The 20,296-nt window shown below is 39.5% G+C and overlaps 1 protein-coding gene across 1 annotated transcript in view; it reads left to right on the top strand.

Moving 5' to 3' along the window:
• Positions 1-20,296, top strand: part of FBXO32 (F-box protein 32) — an 85,772-nt gene that overhangs the window by 44,365 nt on the left and 21,111 nt on the right. The window contains exons 6-8 of the mRNA XM_044066587.1: positions 6,445-6,629; positions 12,462-12,644; positions 17,649-17,792. Coding sequence (XP_043922522.1) covers positions 6,445-6,629; positions 12,462-12,644; positions 17,649-17,792 — 512 coding nt within the window. The remainder of the gene's footprint in view (positions 1-6,444; positions 6,630-12,461; positions 12,645-17,648; positions 17,793-20,296) is intronic.

Below are 20,296 nucleotides of genomic sequence, written 5' to 3'. Positions count from 1 at the left end.
TTTACTGTTACAGGATGTATCCTCTCAGGAAGTAGGCCAGGCTGAGGGGGCTTCTCAGGTAGCTGTTCTTCCCTCTCTTCCTAAGGTGGTCAGGGCCTCCCCATCTGTTTCCAAGGCTTCTTTGAGGGGCAGGCCAAGTTTTGCTTCAGTGGGGGTTTCTCCTAGTGCTTCAGGGTCTTTGCCTAAGAAACATATGCTTAAAATGGCAGAGGATTTGATTACTATGATAAGGGGTTCTATGCCCCCTCCTGATAAGAGGCCTAGGGTGGAACCTGAGTTTGAGAGTTTTGAGCAATGCTCGGAGGCTTCTGAGTCTTCGGCTGAAGACTTGCAGGAGTACCCTCCTTATTCTGATTCTGATGTGGATGATTCTACTACTTCAGCTTCCCCTCCTGAGGATTTTTCATTTTCAGAGACTCTGCATTCCATGAGGGAGCATTTTAAATGGGAAGGTCAAGATTTCTCTGATTCCAGGAAAAGGCTTAGGGAATTCTTGTTTCTACCCCAGCATAGGCCTTTAGCTATACCTCCTGTTTTGAATGTGGTGGAAGATGTTTTTGCAGAGGCTTCCCTGAATCCTGATTCTTTGCCTCCTGCCCCAGTTAAACCGGATAGGTATTATAGGGTGCCTGAAGCTCAAAAGTATCTTTTTAAGAGTCCTAGGGCAGACCCGGAAACTGTCTCTCAGGGGCCTAAAGGTGTGAAGGCCTCAGTTGTTAAAAATCCTGTCCCTCCTGATAAAGAGGCAAGGGCTTTGGATAGATGGGGAAAGAAAGTGTATACTTCTTCCACTTTAGCCATGAGGGCGTTGAATTGTCAGTTTCACATGTTAAAATATCAGAATTTTCTTCTTTCACAGTTGAAATCTAAGGTGGATGCTCTGGCGGAAGGTATTGAGTGTAAAGAGTTGCAGGATTTAGTTCATGTGTCTGAACAAGTGGGTAAACATTCCTTGCAATGTGGTTTTGATGCTGTGCAGGCCTCCTCCAGGGTGGCTGCCACTGGTTCTGTTCTTCATAGGCACGCCTGGTTGAGAGATCAGAATTTAGCTGAGCATGTTAAGACACGGATTTTAGATGCTCCCTTGCAGTCTGATGTGTTGTTTGGTTCGCCTGTAGAAGCAGTTTTGAAGAAAATGGAGGACAAGGCTAAGTCTATGCAAACTGTTAAAGATTTTTGCAGGTGCAGCCTCCGAAGTTTAGTAGAAATTGGCCTGCTAAGGGATGGACTTATCCTGCTTATGATTCCCAGTCTAGGGGTAGGTCTAGGCGTGGTAGGGGCAGAGCTCAGGGTTCTTTTAGGCCTAGGACAGGAGTTCCCCTGCTCAGACTTCTGGTGAGGGCAGGGGTCAGTCCTTTCGTAAGCAGACCCAATGACCTGCCTTTTCAGCTGCCAGTTCATTCTCGCCTGGCAGCACCGTTGGGAGGAAGACTGTCTCTTTTCAAAGAAAATTGGGATTTAATTACCCAAGACAGATGGGTTCTGGATATCATTCACCATGGTTACAGGTTTTATTTCCATACCTTGCCTCCTTTCAAAGGCATGCCAGACATTCCTCCTCTACAAAGACAAGAGGCTCACAAGCAAATTTCTCTGTTACTCCAAATAGGGGCCATTCAGCCGGTTCCTGTGCCAGAAAGGGGCCTAGGATTTTATTCTCGCCTGTTCCTAGTACCGAAGAAGGGGAACACGTGGAGGCCAATTTTGGATTTATCTATCCTCAACACTTATCTGGACATTCCCAAGTTCAAAATGTTGACGTTACAACAGCTTTTACCTCTGCTGGGCAAAGATCACTGGATGGTAACTTTAGATCTCAAGGAAGCTTACCTTCATGTGCCTATAAGACTAAGTTGCAGAAAGTATCTGCGTTTTCGAGCTGGAAATTCTCATTATCAGTTCTCTGCATTGCCCTTTGGCTTATCTACTGCCCAGAGTATTCACAAAGGTTCTGGCTCCAGTGATAGCTTACTTCAGGCTAAAAGGAATTCAAATCTATCCTTACTTGGACGATTGCCTGATTCTGGCTCAAGAAAAGGAAGACCTTCTACAGCATTTGGAATTTGTCATAGCAGTGCTAAGATGCCTAGGGTATTCTGTGAACGAAATAAAGTCCAGTCTAGTACCTTCTCAAGACATGTGCTTTCTGGGTGTGAGACTGAATACAGCAGCCCAGATGGCCTTTTTAACCCCGGACAAACAAAAGAATCTTTCCAGTTACTTCCAACAACTATCTCTTCAGTCCGGGCTGACTGCAAGGACAGTCCTTCAAGCCTTAGGGTTCATGGCATCTTGTATTCTGGTGCTTCCCAATGCCAAACTGCATATGAGGAAGCTACAATGGTATCTCAAAATGTATGGACACAGCACTGCCAGGATTTGGACACTGTCATTCAAATAATACCTTGCATTCAAAAGGAATTTTTGTGGTGGGCTCAGGAATGTCACCTAAACAAGGGACTCTCTGTGACCCGGCCAGAGGCAAGTCAAATTCTAACGACAGATGCCTCAGACATTGCTTGTGGAGCTCATCTAAATGGAAAGTGGATACAAGACAAGTGGCCTGCCAGACTACAGCATCTACATATCAACATGAAGGAGATGTTAGCAGTCCAGTTTGCATTAATGGCTTTCAAGGAGTTACTTCTTCCAGGGCAGGTGTTGATTCTAACAGACAACACAACTGTCATGTGGTACATCAACAAACAAGGGGGAACACATTCTTACCCATTGTGCAGGCAAGCAATGATTTTATGGGAGACTGCGCTCAGCTTGCAACTAACTCTTCAGGCAAGGTTTCTGCCGGAGCACAGAACTCCTTAGCAGATGTGTTAAGCAGACAAATCATGGATCCCCACGAGTGGAAACTGGATCTTCATGTATTTCAAAAGTTGACAGTGTCCTGGGGAACTCCAGACATAGATCTGTTCGCTTCTCCACTAAACCACCAGCTGCCAAAGTTTTGCACAAAGAGGTTTCATCACACAGCTTGGAAAGTGGATGCTCTTTCTTTCAGTTGGAAAAATCTTCATGTGTATGCGTTTCCACCTCTGCCTCTTCTTCCAAAGGTGCTTCTAAAGGTCAGACAAGACAAGCCAAGGATGATTTTAATAGCTCCAGATTGGCCTCGGCAGCACTGGTACCCATTACTGAGGAGTCTGGTAAAGAAGCCTCCATGGCCTTTACCCTTGATTCCACATCTGTTGTCTCAGAAGGACGGTCGTCTGCTCAATGTCAAGCTTCACTCTCTTCATCTAACAGCCTGGCATATTCTGTTTTGAAAGACAGCAGGTCTCAACTTCCTCAACAAGTTTTAAATGTGATTATGGAAGCCAGGAGACCTAGTACAAGGAAAGTGTATGCAGAAAAATGGAAGAGATTTTTATTTTGGAGTGCAGCAAACAATTTGGAGATTTCTGAGCCAAATTTGAGTGTGGCTCTTCAATATCTTACTGAGTTATTGGACAAAGGTTTGTCTTTCTCTTCCATTAAGATTCATGCTGCAGCAATCTCAGCTCACTATGATTGTGACCCACCGCTGTTTTCGCATCCTTTGTTCAAGCAATTTCTTAGAGGGGCAAAGAATATAAGACCCCCGTGAGCTCCTACTCCTGCTTGGGATCTCAATTTTGTGTTGGAGAAACTTACTCTACAACCTTTTGAGCCTGCAGCTACTGCTGAACTGAAATACTTGTCATGGAAGACTGCTTTTTTGTTGGCCATTACTTCTGCAAGAAGGGTTTCTGAGTTACAGGCCCTTATGGCGGTTGAGCCTTTTTTGATTTTTCATAAGGATAGGGTATCATTACGTACTAATCCTTCCTTTATGCCTAAAGTGGTTTCTAGTGTGGCTTTAAACCAAACTATTCATTTGCCTACGTTTTATGCAGATCCCCAAAATAAAGGGGAAAAGATTTTGCACACTTTAGATGTACACAGGCAATTGCGTTATTATTTGAGCAGGACTAAGGATTTTAGGCAGTCTCAGCAGTTGTTTCTTTTGCTTTGAGTTCTCAGGGCAAGCCTGTGTCAAAACAAACTATTTCTAGATGGATTGGGTGTTGCATTACATTTTGTTATTCCCATCATGGCAAGGAGATTCCAGCTGGGATTAGGCCTCATTCCACTAGGGCTACTGCCACTTCAACAGCTTTTCTGAGGGGGGTGGCAACTAAGGATATTTTGGAGGCAGCTACTTGGAGTTCAGTGCATACTTTCTCTAAGCATTATCACCTTCCTCTCTACTCTAAGTCTAGGGCTGGTTTTGCCACAGCTATTTTGCAGGGCATGTTGTCAGTTCCTGCTTCCTTATGATTTGCCAGCCTCCCTTACCTCTGCTTTGGGATTCTACCCAATAGTTAGGACTGCAGCAATGTGGAATGAAGAACATAGTACAGTTTTGTACCTACCATAAATGTAGATGTTCGAGGATCCACATTGCTGCAGTCCAATTCCCTCCCTCCTTCCCCTCTGTGTTTAGGGGTGGTTGTGTAGGTGAGGTTATATTCTGCTAATTTTGTATATTTTGTATATATATATATATATTTTGGTGCAGGTATGTTGGGAGTTTTTGGTTTTTGGCCTTATCTTTTCAGGGTCTTCTGACATCTGGGGCAAGAAAAGACTGAGGATATGACGTCGGTCATGCGCATTAGTACCCTGACGTACTGACGTCAGTCTAATGCGCCCTGACCGACGTCAGCCATATACTTTGGTATTCGGGCCGACTGGACAGCGGACTACCCAATAGTTAGGACTGCAGCAATGTGGATCCTCGAACATCTACATTTATGGTAGGTACAAAACTGTACTTTGCTTTACTGCGTTGTCTATTGTTTGAAAGGTGTAACAAAATTTAACTGAGGAAGATGGTGCCAGTGCTGCCAATTGCAGCAAGCCATCAGCTACCAGTGCAGCCTTTTTTAAAATGCATCGCTCAAACTGTCTGTGAGGCTGATGCCTGGACATGCATTCGTGTGTTCTTCAAGCAATGCAAGCTGGGTGTCAAGTCTTGAGGAAGCACATCAGTTATTTCATGTCTCCTGCAGGATATACTGTAGACTATTCATCTGTTACCTACTGCTGCAGACAGATTACTTAGTAGTCTCCTATTTGTACATCTTATTCCTGCAGAGGGATCTTCATGATGAAAATACTACAGTTTTGTGAGTCTACTCTCCATAACAGTAGATGACTGAATAATAGGATTTCTGTTGCAGGACAGGCTTCTTCCTTTTATCCCCTGATCCTGCAGGTTGTGGTTATTGTCATTTTTGTATGTAGTTAGCATTGAACTAAGTACAGGCTTATGGGTTTTGGTGTGTTTTGTAAGATTACAGACAGATGGCCCATATTATTTTTGGTGTACTCTGCCACCCTCCTCATTCTGCTCCTTGGAGATGTATTGTACTGATTTCTGAAGTTGTACCATTTTTGTTTGCATCTACATATTTTGCATAAATTGTTTAAGGCTTTCAGGGTTCCATTTGCCTTCTCCTAGAGAATGAGGCAGACTTTTCCAGTTCATAACAGGGATAAGGTATATAATGTGCTGTTGTATTGCAAAACTCTATTTTAGGGCCACAGATTGAGACTGCATCCATGTGTCCCTGGGGATATCTGACTGCCAAAATAGTTCTGCCCAAGGACTTTATCAGTATAGGGTGCATTGGTTTGGCTTATTGATTCATCCAAAAGGTGACACCTGATTTATTTGAAAGGTGGCACCTGAAGGACTACAGCGCCCTTCTGGTTTTGCTTTACAGTGTGACTGTGAATCTAGGTGGCTGATATGAAGGTGGAACCCATAGTCTTCTGATATTCAGCATCAAAGGCATATGCTACCTTTGAGTCAGTAGCATTGGCTTACTGTGCTCTATTTTTGTAGCCTTGCTGTTTGTCTAGGCTGCCTTATTAGCAGTGAATCTTGCAGTATTCTGCCAGCCAGTTAAATAAGACTTGCCATCTGGGAAGAGAACACTTCTTCCTTATCCTTCAGATACAAAGTACCAGGTTGGAATGTGTAGTGCTTTAATCCGGATAGTGGTGCAATGGAAGAAAACTGGGAATCACGTCTCCTGGACCTCTGCAAATGAGTTTTTATAGTACTCTTGTGCTTAGCCCTACTTGGCTCCTTTGGGTGTTGTAAAAGATACTAGTAGGCAGGGAAAATGTAACCGCTCATCACTGGGCTAGAAAGAAAGTCACTGTTGGAAAGGACAACCTCCAAGTAAAAATACAAGCTTGAGAACCTTGCAGCAGTTAAGGTGACCCAATAGGTTGTTTGAAACAAAACATGGTCTTATTACTTAGAGACTTTAACATGAAAAGCCCACTAGAAACAGTTTTGGTTTACATTACTAAAAACAGTTTTTGTTTATGGTTAATTATTTTAGTACATATTTTTTCATCTCAACTAATAGTCTTATGTTTTCATTCTTTAAGTTTTGGAAGACCAGCAGAATATAAGGGCAATAAGGGAAATTCTACAGGTCCTTTACGAGTCCCTCTGCAACCTTGTGGAAGGAGTGGGCAAATGTGTTCTGGTTGGAAACATTAATATCTGGGTTCATAGAATGGAAACCATTCTCCACTGGCAACAACTGCTAAACAACATTCAGATCATCAGGGTAAGTAGGAATTTCAGATGATCACTTATAGAAATAATGTGCATACTTCTAAGATTAAATTTTTGAATGGTGGTTGAATAAAGTGATGGATTGCTTTTAAGCAGAAGTTACATTTTAGGAATAAAGAAATGGTATGAACTGTATAAAAATAGAATTGGATAAAAATGACATTACTACAGAATATCATGGTGTTGAATGCAGAGGCTGTCCAAGAAAAGAGAATTAACTAGAATAATTATTTGCAAGGCTTAAAAATAACATGTGATCATTGTTTATTAATGAATAAAAGAAAAAATGCAGAAATGGTATATAGCAGGGATAGAAAATGAGGAGGAGAAAGAATTAAAAGGACAGTGAGATTATGAAATGCAAAAAGCAATCTATTGTGGAGTTTTGTCAATGTTGGTGACAAATGGTAAGAAGTAGTGGTGTGTGGAATTTTAAGTCTTAAGAAGAAAATATGTTGTCAGCATCAGTCACTGGTGTATCTAGTTCACTATACATTTCTGTTCTTTTGTTTTCAGTGTTGTATATTTTTTATTTTATTTAGTTAGATTATTTATTTTTACTCTAAGTGAACTGGTCGAAGGACCACTCTCAGCTGTGACCCAGGTCAGATAAGCAAATATGCCTACCTTGTCAAACTAACGTCAGTCTAACTTCTTAACATCAACGTCAGATAGAACATGGGAAAAATGTACAGAATACATAAGTACAAGGAATTATACTTTCTGTGGATTGTTCATCATAAATTGTCTTCCCAGACTCTCTACCTAGCAAATCACATGTTATTCCATTATTTTGTTTATTCCTCAAACTTGCTATTCATTTGTGTAGTCACTGCTTCACTAAATTTCAGTTGTCCATCAACATTCTGCTTTTAAGTTATTCTTTCATCAGTTTTACTTTCCATTTCTTGTTTCACCATGATACTTTGACCAGCACCCCTCCTATATTTCAGACCCACGTCATCCACCATGCATTGTGATCCTTTTAATATGTACAAAGGGAGTGAAAATATCTGTAACACAGTAACATTTGATAAGCTTACAAATGTCTCTGTCATCCTAGACTTCAAGGTCAGGACTGTGGCATAGAGGGATTAAGCCCTAACTGCAACCTAGGTAACCTGAGTTCAGATAGCAGCTTGGGTATCCGAGGTGTTCATACAGAGGGATGGGTGTACCTTTCTGTGGAAGAGGGCATTCACCTAAGGTGTTTCCTGAAGGGAGGTGTGTCTCCTAGAAGGGAGTAGCCCTCTAATAGTATAGATGCTGTAGATTAAAGCAGGGGAGGGTGGAATGAAGGTAAGTCATTAAATAAAAAAATCTCTGGCAAAAGGAGTCACATGACTACCCAGTCCGCTCTTAATATTCTACTGCTCCCAGCCCTGACTCAGAGAAAGCCCAGGGATGGAAGAAAGAGCTTGTATTCCTGGAAATGGACAGGGCCACTGAGATGAACAAAAAGTAGGAGGCAAAAAGGGAGGAAGAATTGAAACTGGATATGTGAAGTTGGGTTTAATTAGTCTTTCCCTCTTTTGGTAGTATTAGCTTTCTTCCAAAATGCTGGGACTGTCCTTTTTTTATAATAGTGTTAACCATAACCTTTCAGATATTTATCACGTCTTGGCTATTAGTTCTTGAGCCTGATCTTTTAATCGTGGCATATGAGTCTTCTACAAACATTTCCACTGATGTCTTTTGTTGGTTCCCCATTTCTCTGCACTTTACAAATTTTCATATAATTTTCATATAATTTCTGAAGTATCTCGAATATCTCTACAACCTAGAGATAAGATGTGCTAGTTTTTCTGCACTGGGATTGTTGTACAAATACTTTGCTTAACAGCAACCTTTCAGAACTTGTGTATATCATTCAGATATTTCTTTTTTCTGTAGCTCTCAACAGTCACTGCTGTTGTTCTGTAAGACTTTTCTTCATCTGCAGTATTTAACATTTGATAATCCCTTTAAGTCATATTACTACTTTACCATATCTCCTTCTCTCTCATTTTTACCATATTGTTGAGTTCAATTTTCATTTTATCCCACTTCTCAACCATCCTTACTGAAAAAATGTATATCTTCCTGAACAACTCGAATAATTTCCATTACTCAGTCCATAAATTCCTCTCTTAATAAGTAGGAAAGCATCAGTATCTCATTTGTACTTAAATAGTCCACTTCTTTATCCTAGTTTTACTAGTGCATGACCTGAAATGGTTATTGGCTGTGTTTAAAGCTTTCAGTTAAATATCCATGCTGCTGTAAAATATAGTTTGCCTTTTCCAAACCAGTTATTGTACCTTGGGGAATAGTATGTAAATTCTGTCTGGGTTATTGCTAGTAATTTTACATCTTCCATCCCAAATATTCTCATTTCTTCAGAAGTGTGCCCTCCTTTGTTACATTTCCCCTTCTAGGTCCCTGTGATACAGCTTCAGTATTGCATATCAAGTTCCAGTTTCCAGTCCCCACCCATGAATAATATTCCCTGCTGGAAGCTATTTACATCACCCATAATTCTCTTAAGGCTATGATTTTTGCAAGTTCCTTAGTAGTATTTTTTGGTGGAATTAATAGACAAGTGTAATCCTTCACTGCCAGTAATCCCTTATTAACATCGATCTAACATTGCTGTCTTTCTTCTCCTCCACTATCATTGTTGGAGCCCCTCTCACAATCTGTATTGTAACCCCCCCCCCTTCCTTTCTTTGTACATGATACTCCTGCTAAATAGCTATTCTGAAATTCTTTCTTTGCCAAATTCACATGCTTATTTCTATCTAAATGTGTCTGTTGTAACTTCCATTTGTTCCCTACAAAGGTCAGCACAGTCCCATTCAAAAACACCTTCAGGATAGCAGGGAAGGGCAGTTTAAATTTTAGCTTTCTTTGCTTGCATGCATAGCTCATAAAAGACTCAATGATGAATTCAGAATAATTGTGCTGTAGAAATATTGGTCTTCTCATTGCTGGTTGGTTTGTACTTGATGCCACGGTTTTCTACAGTATGCAATGTTTCATTTATAACATGTCAGTATCAGGATGGGCTTCCCAGTTCTGGAAGGGGCATTTGTTTTACCATTGCTATTTTTATATACTCCAAGCTTTCACTTTTTCAAACCTTCTGCTACTCCATACCGTCTGTTTTCTTGCCTCGTTCCTATACTCCAGCCAACCATAGTTTGATTTCTTCAGTTTGTTTTAGCCTGTCAACAGCCTTGTCTCAAAATCGGTAAAAAGTATGTGGTTGGTGTTATGTAGAAACTACACTGCATCTGATATTACTCTGGCCATTCTTCTGATGTACGCTTCAGCTAGGCAGGTTCCACGGCAGTGTTTAGGTAGCATCTGTACTGTCTGCGACCTCAGCCACATTCAATCTCAACACCTATTTCACTTTTGTAGGCGCAGGTCACAAGACATCATGGCCACCCCTCTGGGACTGTTGGCCAGCTTCTTCCTCAAACTAGTTGAATTCCACAGCATACTACATTTCTTCCATTACTGACCAAATGAAAACAGTTACACTTCTGTAGACAGACAACTGTATAGTATAAAACATTTCTTTACAGTATTTAGTGTTTTTTAACTTCAATTAAAACAGAGCAATTTGAGGAGGCATAGCATGCATGCATTTTTTGATAGCTTCTTGGAATATGACCTCCAGTGATCACCTTTCATCCAAGCTGGAATGAATGAACTAAGTCTCCGAGGGCTTAATTATGAACAAAAATAACCTTTAAAAAAAATGAAGTGAAGGAAAATAGGTCTGTGAAATCAGAAGCTCAAGCAGTCTCACTTTAGCATGACTTCAAGCTAGCTTTCGAATTTTCACTATTTGAAACGTCCAGTTTTTAACTAAGACATGTAAGAGACTCAAAACTGAGAAACCTGTTTTATCCAACAGTTTGAACTGACTCCTGATTCTGTATTATGAGGCATTTAGTGATAGTTAGTCAGCCATTGGCTTTCTGCTTCAAGGCTGCCGGTAAAAAAAGGCCCTAACTTCCACTTCCATATCTATCTAGTTTGGGAAGAGAATTTTGAATTTTTGACTGATTTTAGTGAGGGAGTGAAGGGCAAGATAATGGTTTAATTTTTAATATGCCTTTTTTTTTTGTTCTATGTGCTTTTTCCCCCAGCCTGCTAACCGTCAAGCTACCCTCTGTTGGACTTGAGCCCATTCATTGCCCAAGAGTTCATGTGAACAGCTCTTCCTGTAAGAGATTTGAGAGGAACTGTCATCCAGACACACATGGGGGAATTTGGTACTCACCAGCTTTCCGGCAATTATAGCATATAGTTTGTAAATGGCCTAATACCTCCCCTTGAGTGGTGAGATTTGTCTTGGACTGACAAGGAAAACATTTGTCTTTCATTTTGGCAGTAAGACTTCTATGGTGAAGGTCAGTTTTTCCCTCTGTCAATACATTTATGACAAGAGAAGATAAAGCATTACTGTTGGAGACCAGTAGCAAATAAGTTGGTAATGTATACATATGTAACCCACATATACATGCTGCTGGTACACGCACACACACACACTTGCGTGTGTGTGTGTGTGTGTGTGTGTGTGTGTGTGTGTGTGTGTGTGTGTGTGTGTGTATAACATGTATATGTGCATATATACGTATGGAATACGTTTAAATGTACACAACATAATATTTCATGTATCACTCCAGACGTAGTGTTCTGGAATGGAGTTCCCTAATCCTGAAATACAGAGTATTCCATTTAATACACAAACAAGACCTTTACTTGTTCTGTTGCTTTTTTAATTGCTGTCCTCATTTCATTTCAGACCAGTACTTTTCTCTAAGTAGTTGCACAACTTTATGTAGTTTCTGTAGATTTTTATGAATGGGCTATTTCTGGGGGGGTTTCTACTTTAGGATATGGGGTAATTTTTTATATTACTTTTATTTCTGTAGTGAGAGTTATGTTCAATCTACTTAATAGTTATACTTTTTTTGAATAGTTTTAATCTTATTTAATTTTGTTATTTCGAGTCAGGGTGACTTGCTAGCAATTCTGTTTTCTCATTCACTGGTGGTGGTTTTGTGTTTTTATTTTAATTTTATAAAATTTCATTTTGATGGCTTTGCTTTTATGTGGAGTTTTCTGTAGGGTTTTTGAGTGTATTTTTTTTTTGGTGTTTGCAGTTAATTTTATTTTTAATGGGAATGGGGCTGAGTTACTGTAGGTATGGCATTTGAGTGTCTGAAGACGTGCAGAAAGAGGAAATGGATACCTGATGCATTAATGATGATGATGAAATTTCTACACCCTGTTACTGGTAAACATGATTATCAAGTCCTTTTGTTAATGTACATTGTTAAGCTCTGCTCATGGGTGAGCACACACACACACACACACACACACACACACACACACACACACATATATGTATAGGTACTGCAGAAGAACCTGAGGAGTGTGTTTTGGCACTCCCTGAGTGCAGCTCTTACTGAGCATGGTCCATTTTCATGTAATACTCTCTAGGGTTTTTTCTTTAAGTACCCACCTAACTGTAAGCCTTTATTTAAGCTATGCAGATGTGTATATTTTTTTGGCAAAAAGTTTGTAAAATACAGCAAGTATCTGCAGCAGCTGTAACATAAAAATGAAAAATTCAGAGCCTTGGTACCATGCATGTAATTTTTTTTTTGGCTCTTAACTTCTATAAAAATGTTTTAAAGTACTCCAGGTGAGTTTTTAGATGGCATCTGTTTAGAGCATTTCTGAAAATGGAATGGATTTTTATGATCATCTCTTTCTAGTTTTTATTACCTAAAGTTTAATTGGATATGTTTTTCTCCTTCAGCCTGTTTCTAAGGGGCTAACCCTGACAGACTTACCAATTTGTTTACAACTGAACATCATGCAGCGGTTAACAGATGGAAGAGATATTGTCAGTCTTGGTCAGGTTTCACCTGAACTGTATGTGTTAAGTGAAGACAGATTACTATGGAAGAAACTGTGTCATTACCATTTCACAGAGAGACAGGTAAGTGTGTCAGCAAGAAGTGGAGTGTTCTGCTGTTATGCCACTTTAGTTTTGTAGCTTGCATGATGATAGCGGTGGTTTTAAAACTTTCTTCTGAGCTTTGAAGATTAACCTTAAAGAATTTCCATTAAGAACTTATTTCAGGGTATATATGGCCATTCGTTTTAGGAATTTCAGTATACAAGCTGGTCCAAGAATTGTGTGAAATAAATTTTTTGTCACTTTTCTGTCAAACAGCCACCAGTCTGATATTAAAAATGTGTTCCACGTGGAGTCTATCTAATTTGTGAATCGGAGGTTATGGCTTTGTGTCTTTGAAGTTGTAGTGACTCAAAACAGCTTAACTTTCCATCACACTGAAGTTTTTTTTTTTTTTTTTTTGTTTGTCAGGAAGTAGTTTTTGTCTTCATGTAGATAGTTGTTTATATGTTTTGTGGCAGCAGCGGCCTTAGGTCAACTGGTGCTCTAGGCAAAAGGGCTCCATGGCACCCCTTACCACACCATCTGGTGCCCCCATCCTGGTCTACCTACACCAAATAAATACTGGAAAAGTGCCCCTGCTACAGCGGTACCCTAGGCGGCTGCCTAGTTGGCCTATGCCTAGGGCCGGCTATGTTTTGTGGTTGCTGGTTTATGAAGCAACACCAACTTTCAGAACAGGCAGGTCAGAGGAACAGTACTAGTTTGGAAGTCTTTATCACTATTAAAACTTTTCCTATCGGTTTTTAGCTGAGTGACCAGATCTCTTTGAAGCAACAGCAAATTCTCCTTTCACAGGACTTTATTTTCAGTAACAGGCAAGTTTGCCACTTTACCATTCCATCCTTAGTGCATTCATGGAGTATTGCATCTATGGGAAATTAGACATCTAAAAAGAATAGCTGTTATTCAAATAATGTTATTTGTTGGGCTGTAACATGTCCTACAGCAATAGGTTTTAGGAAATACCCAGTAGGTATGATCTAGAAAGCAGTTTCAACAGAAGACGTACGTAGCAATATTGTTGTATTGCTCTTCATCTGCCCTTTCCCTAATGCTCTTGTGTGAACACAACAGGCATGTTCTGTATTATCAGATCCATTCCTAATACTTGCTCCTTGTTAGATGTGCATACATTTAATGTTAGGAAATTCTCTACTGTTTTAGTAAAAGGAAAACGGGGTAAAAGGTAGAAGCCACTTCCGTCACAGAGCCTATGCTCTTATTTCTTTCCTTGAATGCATTAATTTAAAAGTGAGATACAAAGAGCATCAGCTGAGTTCTATAACCCTGATTGACTTGTAATTATACTGATTTTATGTATGTGTATGTGCTTACAAAATTCAGTGTTTGTAGTTTGTGTTGATTGTACACATGCTTTTGTCAGGAACACCATATACTGGGTTAAGGGAAAGTGGACTACTGCCATTCTTAAGTTGTTAGGTTGTGTGATTTTATTTTTATGGAACATTGTAAAAAAATATTCTTTACTTTTTGCTAAACTGAGATCAGGATCATTGGAAAGCCTTACCATTTCCCAGCACACACTAGTACAAAAAGAGGAACTTATCCTGAATGGGGAAGCAACCTGTTACAGGACAAGCTCACTCGTGCACAACACACATCCAACCTTACACTGTTGATTAGTCGCATCTGACTTCATTAAGGACTCTATGAACAGATATTGCAACCCACAGAGTTTACTAGGCAAGTAGGGAATGGAGTATACTGCAAGGCCTTTCTTCCATATCATTGCACTAAACATAGACACACACACACACGTGTGTGTGTGTGTGTGTGTGTGTGTGTGTGTGTGTGTGTGTGTGTGTATGTATAAATGTATAAAATATATATATATATATATATATATCTTGCACTGGAATGTACAGAAGTAGGTATGCTCAGGGCTTCTATTTCAGGGACTCATTTTCACCCACCCAAAGGAATATTTTTAAGGTCTCTGCATAAACATCTAAGACCTTGATTGAGTTGGCAGACATAGCAACAGTAGGCCACTGGACAGCAGATGTAAGACAAGGATGCCGACTGTAGTTTTTAGAACCAAGGCTTTGTGTTTTCAGAACACAGAGGAGATGCTATCCTTGGCTCTTCTCAGCTATCCTTCCTGACCTACTTCTATTATGAGGGGGCACTGGAGAGAATCTTTCTCCACTCAGAAGCTTGACTGGCTATCACCACTAATGAATAGATAGGGAAAGTAGTCACCAAAGTTTATATCTTGACTTTTTTCATCCTAGGCCCACCTTCATTCTCTACATACCTTTTGCAGAGTTTGGCTGCCCAATGAGAGCTGTAGAACCTTTTTCAGAAGTGTACCATTTATGTTCTTGCATGCTTAATGCACAAGATTGGTCATGGTCATTTGTTTTCCTTGAAGTATGAAAGTCAGGAGGGCTGATACCCATCATTACTCTGTTCTCTCAGTCTTTTCACTCCCCAGATGAGGTTGTTTGTGGTCAAACTACTCATTAATACTCCTCGGCAGCAAACTGTTTCTTGTTTGTTAGACCTCCTAGGATGTCCTACTTGCTTCATCACAGTGAGGTAGAGGGATAATTTTTCTTCCATATAGGAGCCAACCATTGCTAGTTATGGATTTTACCCTTTAGTTTCTCAGCTGCTGCCAGAACCTTCACAAAATACATGGTGTTGGCACAGCTGCATATATTGTTCATTCACGTGCTTCCACAAATGGATAATTGGTTTTTTGTCACTTGTATTAGGCAGAGGGATCAGATTCACACCTGTTTTGGAGGTTTTAACTTGTGTTTCATTGACAGTAAACGTGTTGAAGCTGCAACCAGATGAAACAAACCAGCTTATTCTTCACTGGATGAAACTAACAGTAAAGATTTTTGCAAGTGGACAGGCCCCTTGTATCCTCCATTTGGGAGTTTTCACAACCATATCTCCTCTTATGTCTGTATACTAAATCTACAGTCACAAAACCATGGAGAAGAAAAAAGTAAAGCCCAAAATGTTTAACTCACTACCAGAATACAGAAACAGCAATGGCAGTGGTTTATAATGGAAAAAGCAACTGGAGAGTTTAAATTCAAGGAAAGTAAATTGTCATCTTTACATTATACTCAACCATGTTTATGGAAAACATTTTGAAGACTAGACATATCTTCCAACTGGATAGAGTCATAGGCCACTCTGTTTTAGTCTTTCCTTTTTTCTGGGGTATTGTATGGACAGTGACCCATCCTGGCCTTACTTCTGCTTCTCAAATTAGAGTGCATTCAGGTAGTCATTCAGTCATAACTTGTAACTCTGCATTCATATATGGGTTCTGTTCTGTGGCTTCTGAGGTACATGGTAGCCCCCTTCATCATTATTTATTGCGCATCTGCTCTCTTGAGTGAAATAACTATACATTAACCAAAGTGTTTATAAGACAGCTTTGTGCAACATAATCTTTAACATTGATTACATACTGAAGAGTTTAAACAGCATGTTTATCTTCTGGATTGTTTGTCTCCAACATAAAAGGGGCCCAGTACAGATCACTTCGAGACAGTATTGGGTAGACAGGCAAACCCCTTCCTGATTTGTTGCATCTTTATCAGTGTTTGGCCAGTATGTTGAACTTTGCCACTTACCTCCGTGGTAGTGCGATCTCTGAGTTGGTATATTTAGTTGAGGGGGGCAGACCCCCCCACATGGGTGAGTTTTCTTTGCTTTGATGTTAGTATGTTTGTGGGGTTAGGTGAGCAATTACTTACCTGTAGTGATCGGTCGGTGTTCTGAGCAGTCGGTCTTGTGGAGTTTCGTGTTTTTTGTCTCTGTTTTGAAAGTCGGGTAAGTGGGATTTCAGTCTACTGAAGTAGAGCTGACTGTTTACATACTACAGTATCAATTAACAAGATTGATTGGAAGTTACTGAGTTTTCCCTTAATTACATTATGGGTTGCTTGGTGTTATGCTTATAGTTGTACAAAGGCTGTCTCATATTGCCTCCATAACACACTGATGTATTTCTTTGGATTATGTTACATTCCATTGAAATTAAACTGACTGAATCTTCAACCAGAGGAAATAACTTCTCTTCATTTAACATGAAAATAATTTTTTTGCAAGGGGTGAGTTCCCCCAGGCGCCCCAACCCACGAGGGAGGATCTTTAGTCTCTCAGCCCACCCTAACATGTACTAATTCCACAGTTATGGAGGAAAGAAAGATTTGTAATTAAAGTGATTAAGGGACTTCAGCCTTGGGGAAATGAACATGAATGGTTGAAATATCATCCACATTACATTCAGCAAATTGTAGTATAACGTTTTTCTTTTTGTGAAGTTTATACATTTTTTTTCTGCAACTGCATCTGCTATGTCCCATCACAAATTTTCCCTTTCAATTTTGTGATGTAATACCTTACTATTTTCAGCCCTTGAGACCAAGCTTTGTTCATAGTTTAACCTGGTTTGACTTGAAGAGAATGTTTCTGTACTTTAATGCAGACTTGCCTTTACATTATATAGCCTATTCATTTTGTAATTCTGCTAAAGTATTTTTTTTTAATTTACACCAGCATAACATGAATATATGAGCATGTTTATTAATCTCATAGAACTCCTTGATGATAATCCAGTGCAGACTTATTTTGGGTTATGGAGTCAACTTTCCCCTAACTGTTCTCATAGTTATGCATTTATTGCATCATAATCCCCAGTGGTGAAGTTTAGAAAGAATGAGAAGGATGATTCATTAGTTTTTTTATTTAAATGTAAGCTAAAGATGATGGTATAATGTGTGGTAATTACAGAGAATGTAACCATGGGTGGGGAGCAAAGAGATCCTATTTATTTTATCATGAGACCTAAGATATTGCCACCCCTAGCTGGATTAACAGCTATTTGTTCTAGGTTGTTTTAAGAAAGAGAGGCACAGACATTTGACAGTAGTGCCTTGCTTATCCTGAAACTTCAACTGTCTACTGTAGTGCTAACTTAGGAAAAAGCCATTTATCTGTTTACTTTTTAATTAGTGATTATGTTTTCAGATCCGAAAACGCCTAATCCTGTCCGAGAAAGGTCACCTAGACTGGAAGAAAATGTATTTCAAACTATCACGATGCTACCCTCGGAAGGAGCAGTATGGAGAAACACTTCAGCTTTGCAGTCATTGCCATATCCTTTCCTGGAAGGTATGTTTGCTGTATTTGTATAAATATAGCCACTCTTTTTAGTAGGACTCTGTTCAATGTGTCTGGTGTCAGTATAAAATAAGCCTGATATGTGGAGCCTGTTGAGTCAGAGCAGCTCAGTGAACATAATACAAGGTTGCACTTCTTATGGTTAAAGGGGTTAGTTTCAAACTCCTAATGTGCATCAGTTGGAAAGTCACCACATTTCTTTTCCTGAACTCGTAGTAAAAAACTGCTGCTTTGTGGACAGATCAGTGTTGAAAGCCTTTACTATTAATCGCACTTTGATCTTTTTAACCAGTATTTAAGAGAGAGCTTGAGGTTTTCACTGCCCATTATTTAACAAAGATACAGTAATACCAGTGTATGGACTAGCTCAAACTGTTGTGCAATGATCCTAGGTAGGAGAACAAATGGTTAAATGAAAGTGACCTGGAGTCCATGTCTGAGACAGCCAAGCCTAGCCCCACCTCATGTCCATCTGCCTTGACTCCTGCTTCTTCAGTCAGTTTATTCAGATCTTGTAGATCTGCAGAAATACAGCTATTGGCCTGCTTCACAACACAACACTGACCATAATAATTACAGTAAACTGTCAGTTAACTGTCATCCATGGGGAGTGGTAAATGCAGGATAACTATAGTTTCTAGTTGCTTGAGAGTTATATTATTAGTCAGGCCTATTTGTAATAGTACCCTATACTAGTTGTTTGGTTTGACTTGTTCTCAGGTTGGAGAGCGAGGGAATTTATTCCCATCTTCCTTTTTAAAACTCTAAAACTCTGTTGTGCGGGGGGGCAAAGTGCAACACGTGAAAATTGTACTGTATTTCTTCGATTTTTCTGATTGCTTGAGAGCGCCAGTTGCTTGAGTCACAGTGAACTGTACCATGTTGCTGGCTTTATTAGCTTTGACTTAAAGTAAGCACAGCTTTCATCAGTGCAACTTCTCTGGATTACTTGAAGATTTTAACATTCAACAGTTAATTTTGTAACGGTTTGAAGTTCTCTTATGTTGTACTTTGAGGAAACCTTTTTTTTTTTTTTTTTAAACAAATATGCCACAAAAATCCTCCCATCAGTAATGGAGGCAAAGTGGATCTTTATTCCAAAAGGAAAACCTGCTTGTGACATGATTAAGCACTTTCACCTTGTGAAGCTCATCAGAAGTAAAAGCACTTAATACGTTTTTGCAAGCATTGAGTCTATTTTAGGTTTACAGAATCTTTGCAGTGGGAGGTTTTTAAACCTACCACACTGTTGTGACAAATTCACCATAGGTTCATAGGTTAGTACTAAGCTGACTGCCCTTGCAAGCTATTTTAAGCCTAGCCAATTACCTCTTGTGAGATTCAAACCCTGCACCTTGTGTTTGTAAGGCAAACACCTTAACAATTAGGACACCCTCCCACCACTTGTGGTGATTGGTGACAGTTACCTGCCTCTGTCATTAAAAGCTAATAGATTCCTGATGGAAAGCCTTCTGATGCCAAGAAGGATAACGGGATACCTGTAACAGGAGGCTGATTGTTACTGTCTGTGATACAAATGGGAATGCTGTGCCTTAACAATCTTATCCTTAAGTAATGATTTGTGAAAAGGTTAATGCAGCCTGTTCTTTAGCTGTGAGAACAGTTTAATTATTTAGCCCTAATGGTTTCTTACAAATGGGCTACTTAAGAAAAAACTCAGGAAAATTTAGACTTTTCATAGTAGTAACAATATAGAAACTGGTTACTTCTTTGGAAAGATAGGAGTGCAGTTACTAAAATGTGCTTGTGTGTTACTTCAAGGTCTGTCTTGTCAGGAGTTGTCTTTTTTAATACCTTTTTCAAATTATCACTTAAGACATTGACCCACAACCATTAATAGAAAAGAAAACGCACCATATTAGTAGTTTTCATTCATTATACATTACATATATGCTTTCTTTCTTTTTTTTAACAGTTATCATTCACTTTGGCATTATATAAATTGCTCAGTTCCTGCCTTCGCTTAAACCTCGCTCCTCCTCCTGAATCTTATTCTGCACATACTGTTCCTTCATTTATTTCTGTAACTGGCTCCATCTCTAAAGATCCCACCTCCAGTTCTTTTATATCATTTGCAATATTCAGTACTTCAATTACAGTTGGTTTAGATTTTAATTTCCATTCCTATTAATTGCCTGTTTGGCAGCCAACAGCATTATACTTAGTAATGCCTTGCTTAGTCTAGGCAATTTGGATCCTGTACCCAGATCAAAAGAATTTTCTTAGCTACAACCATTTGCTCCCCTAACATTTCTGACAAGGTACTGTGTAGGGAATTTTTTAAATCTGCCAATTCGTCACACTCACAAAAAAAAACATGTTTCCAGTTACTTCTCAGTTTCCCATTACACCTACTGCATTTGCTGTTTACCTGAGGAAAAATTCTGTGGAGTTTGCTTGAGGTATAAAAATACTTACATAAACAACTTCCAAGCAAAAATGCTAAACCTTCTAGTCTTTGTTGCATACCCTGG

The sequence above is a fragment of the Protopterus annectens genome, chromosome 3.part1 (assembly GCF_019279795.1).
Source record: "Protopterus annectens isolate FY-2018-M chromosome 3.part1, PAN1.0, whole genome shotgun sequence".
Lineage (NCBI taxonomy): Eukaryota > Metazoa > Chordata > Ceratodontiformes > Protopteridae > Protopterus > Protopterus annectens.
Note: the sequence above shows the minus strand (reverse complement) of the source record. Positions and strands in the feature narration are given on the sequence as shown.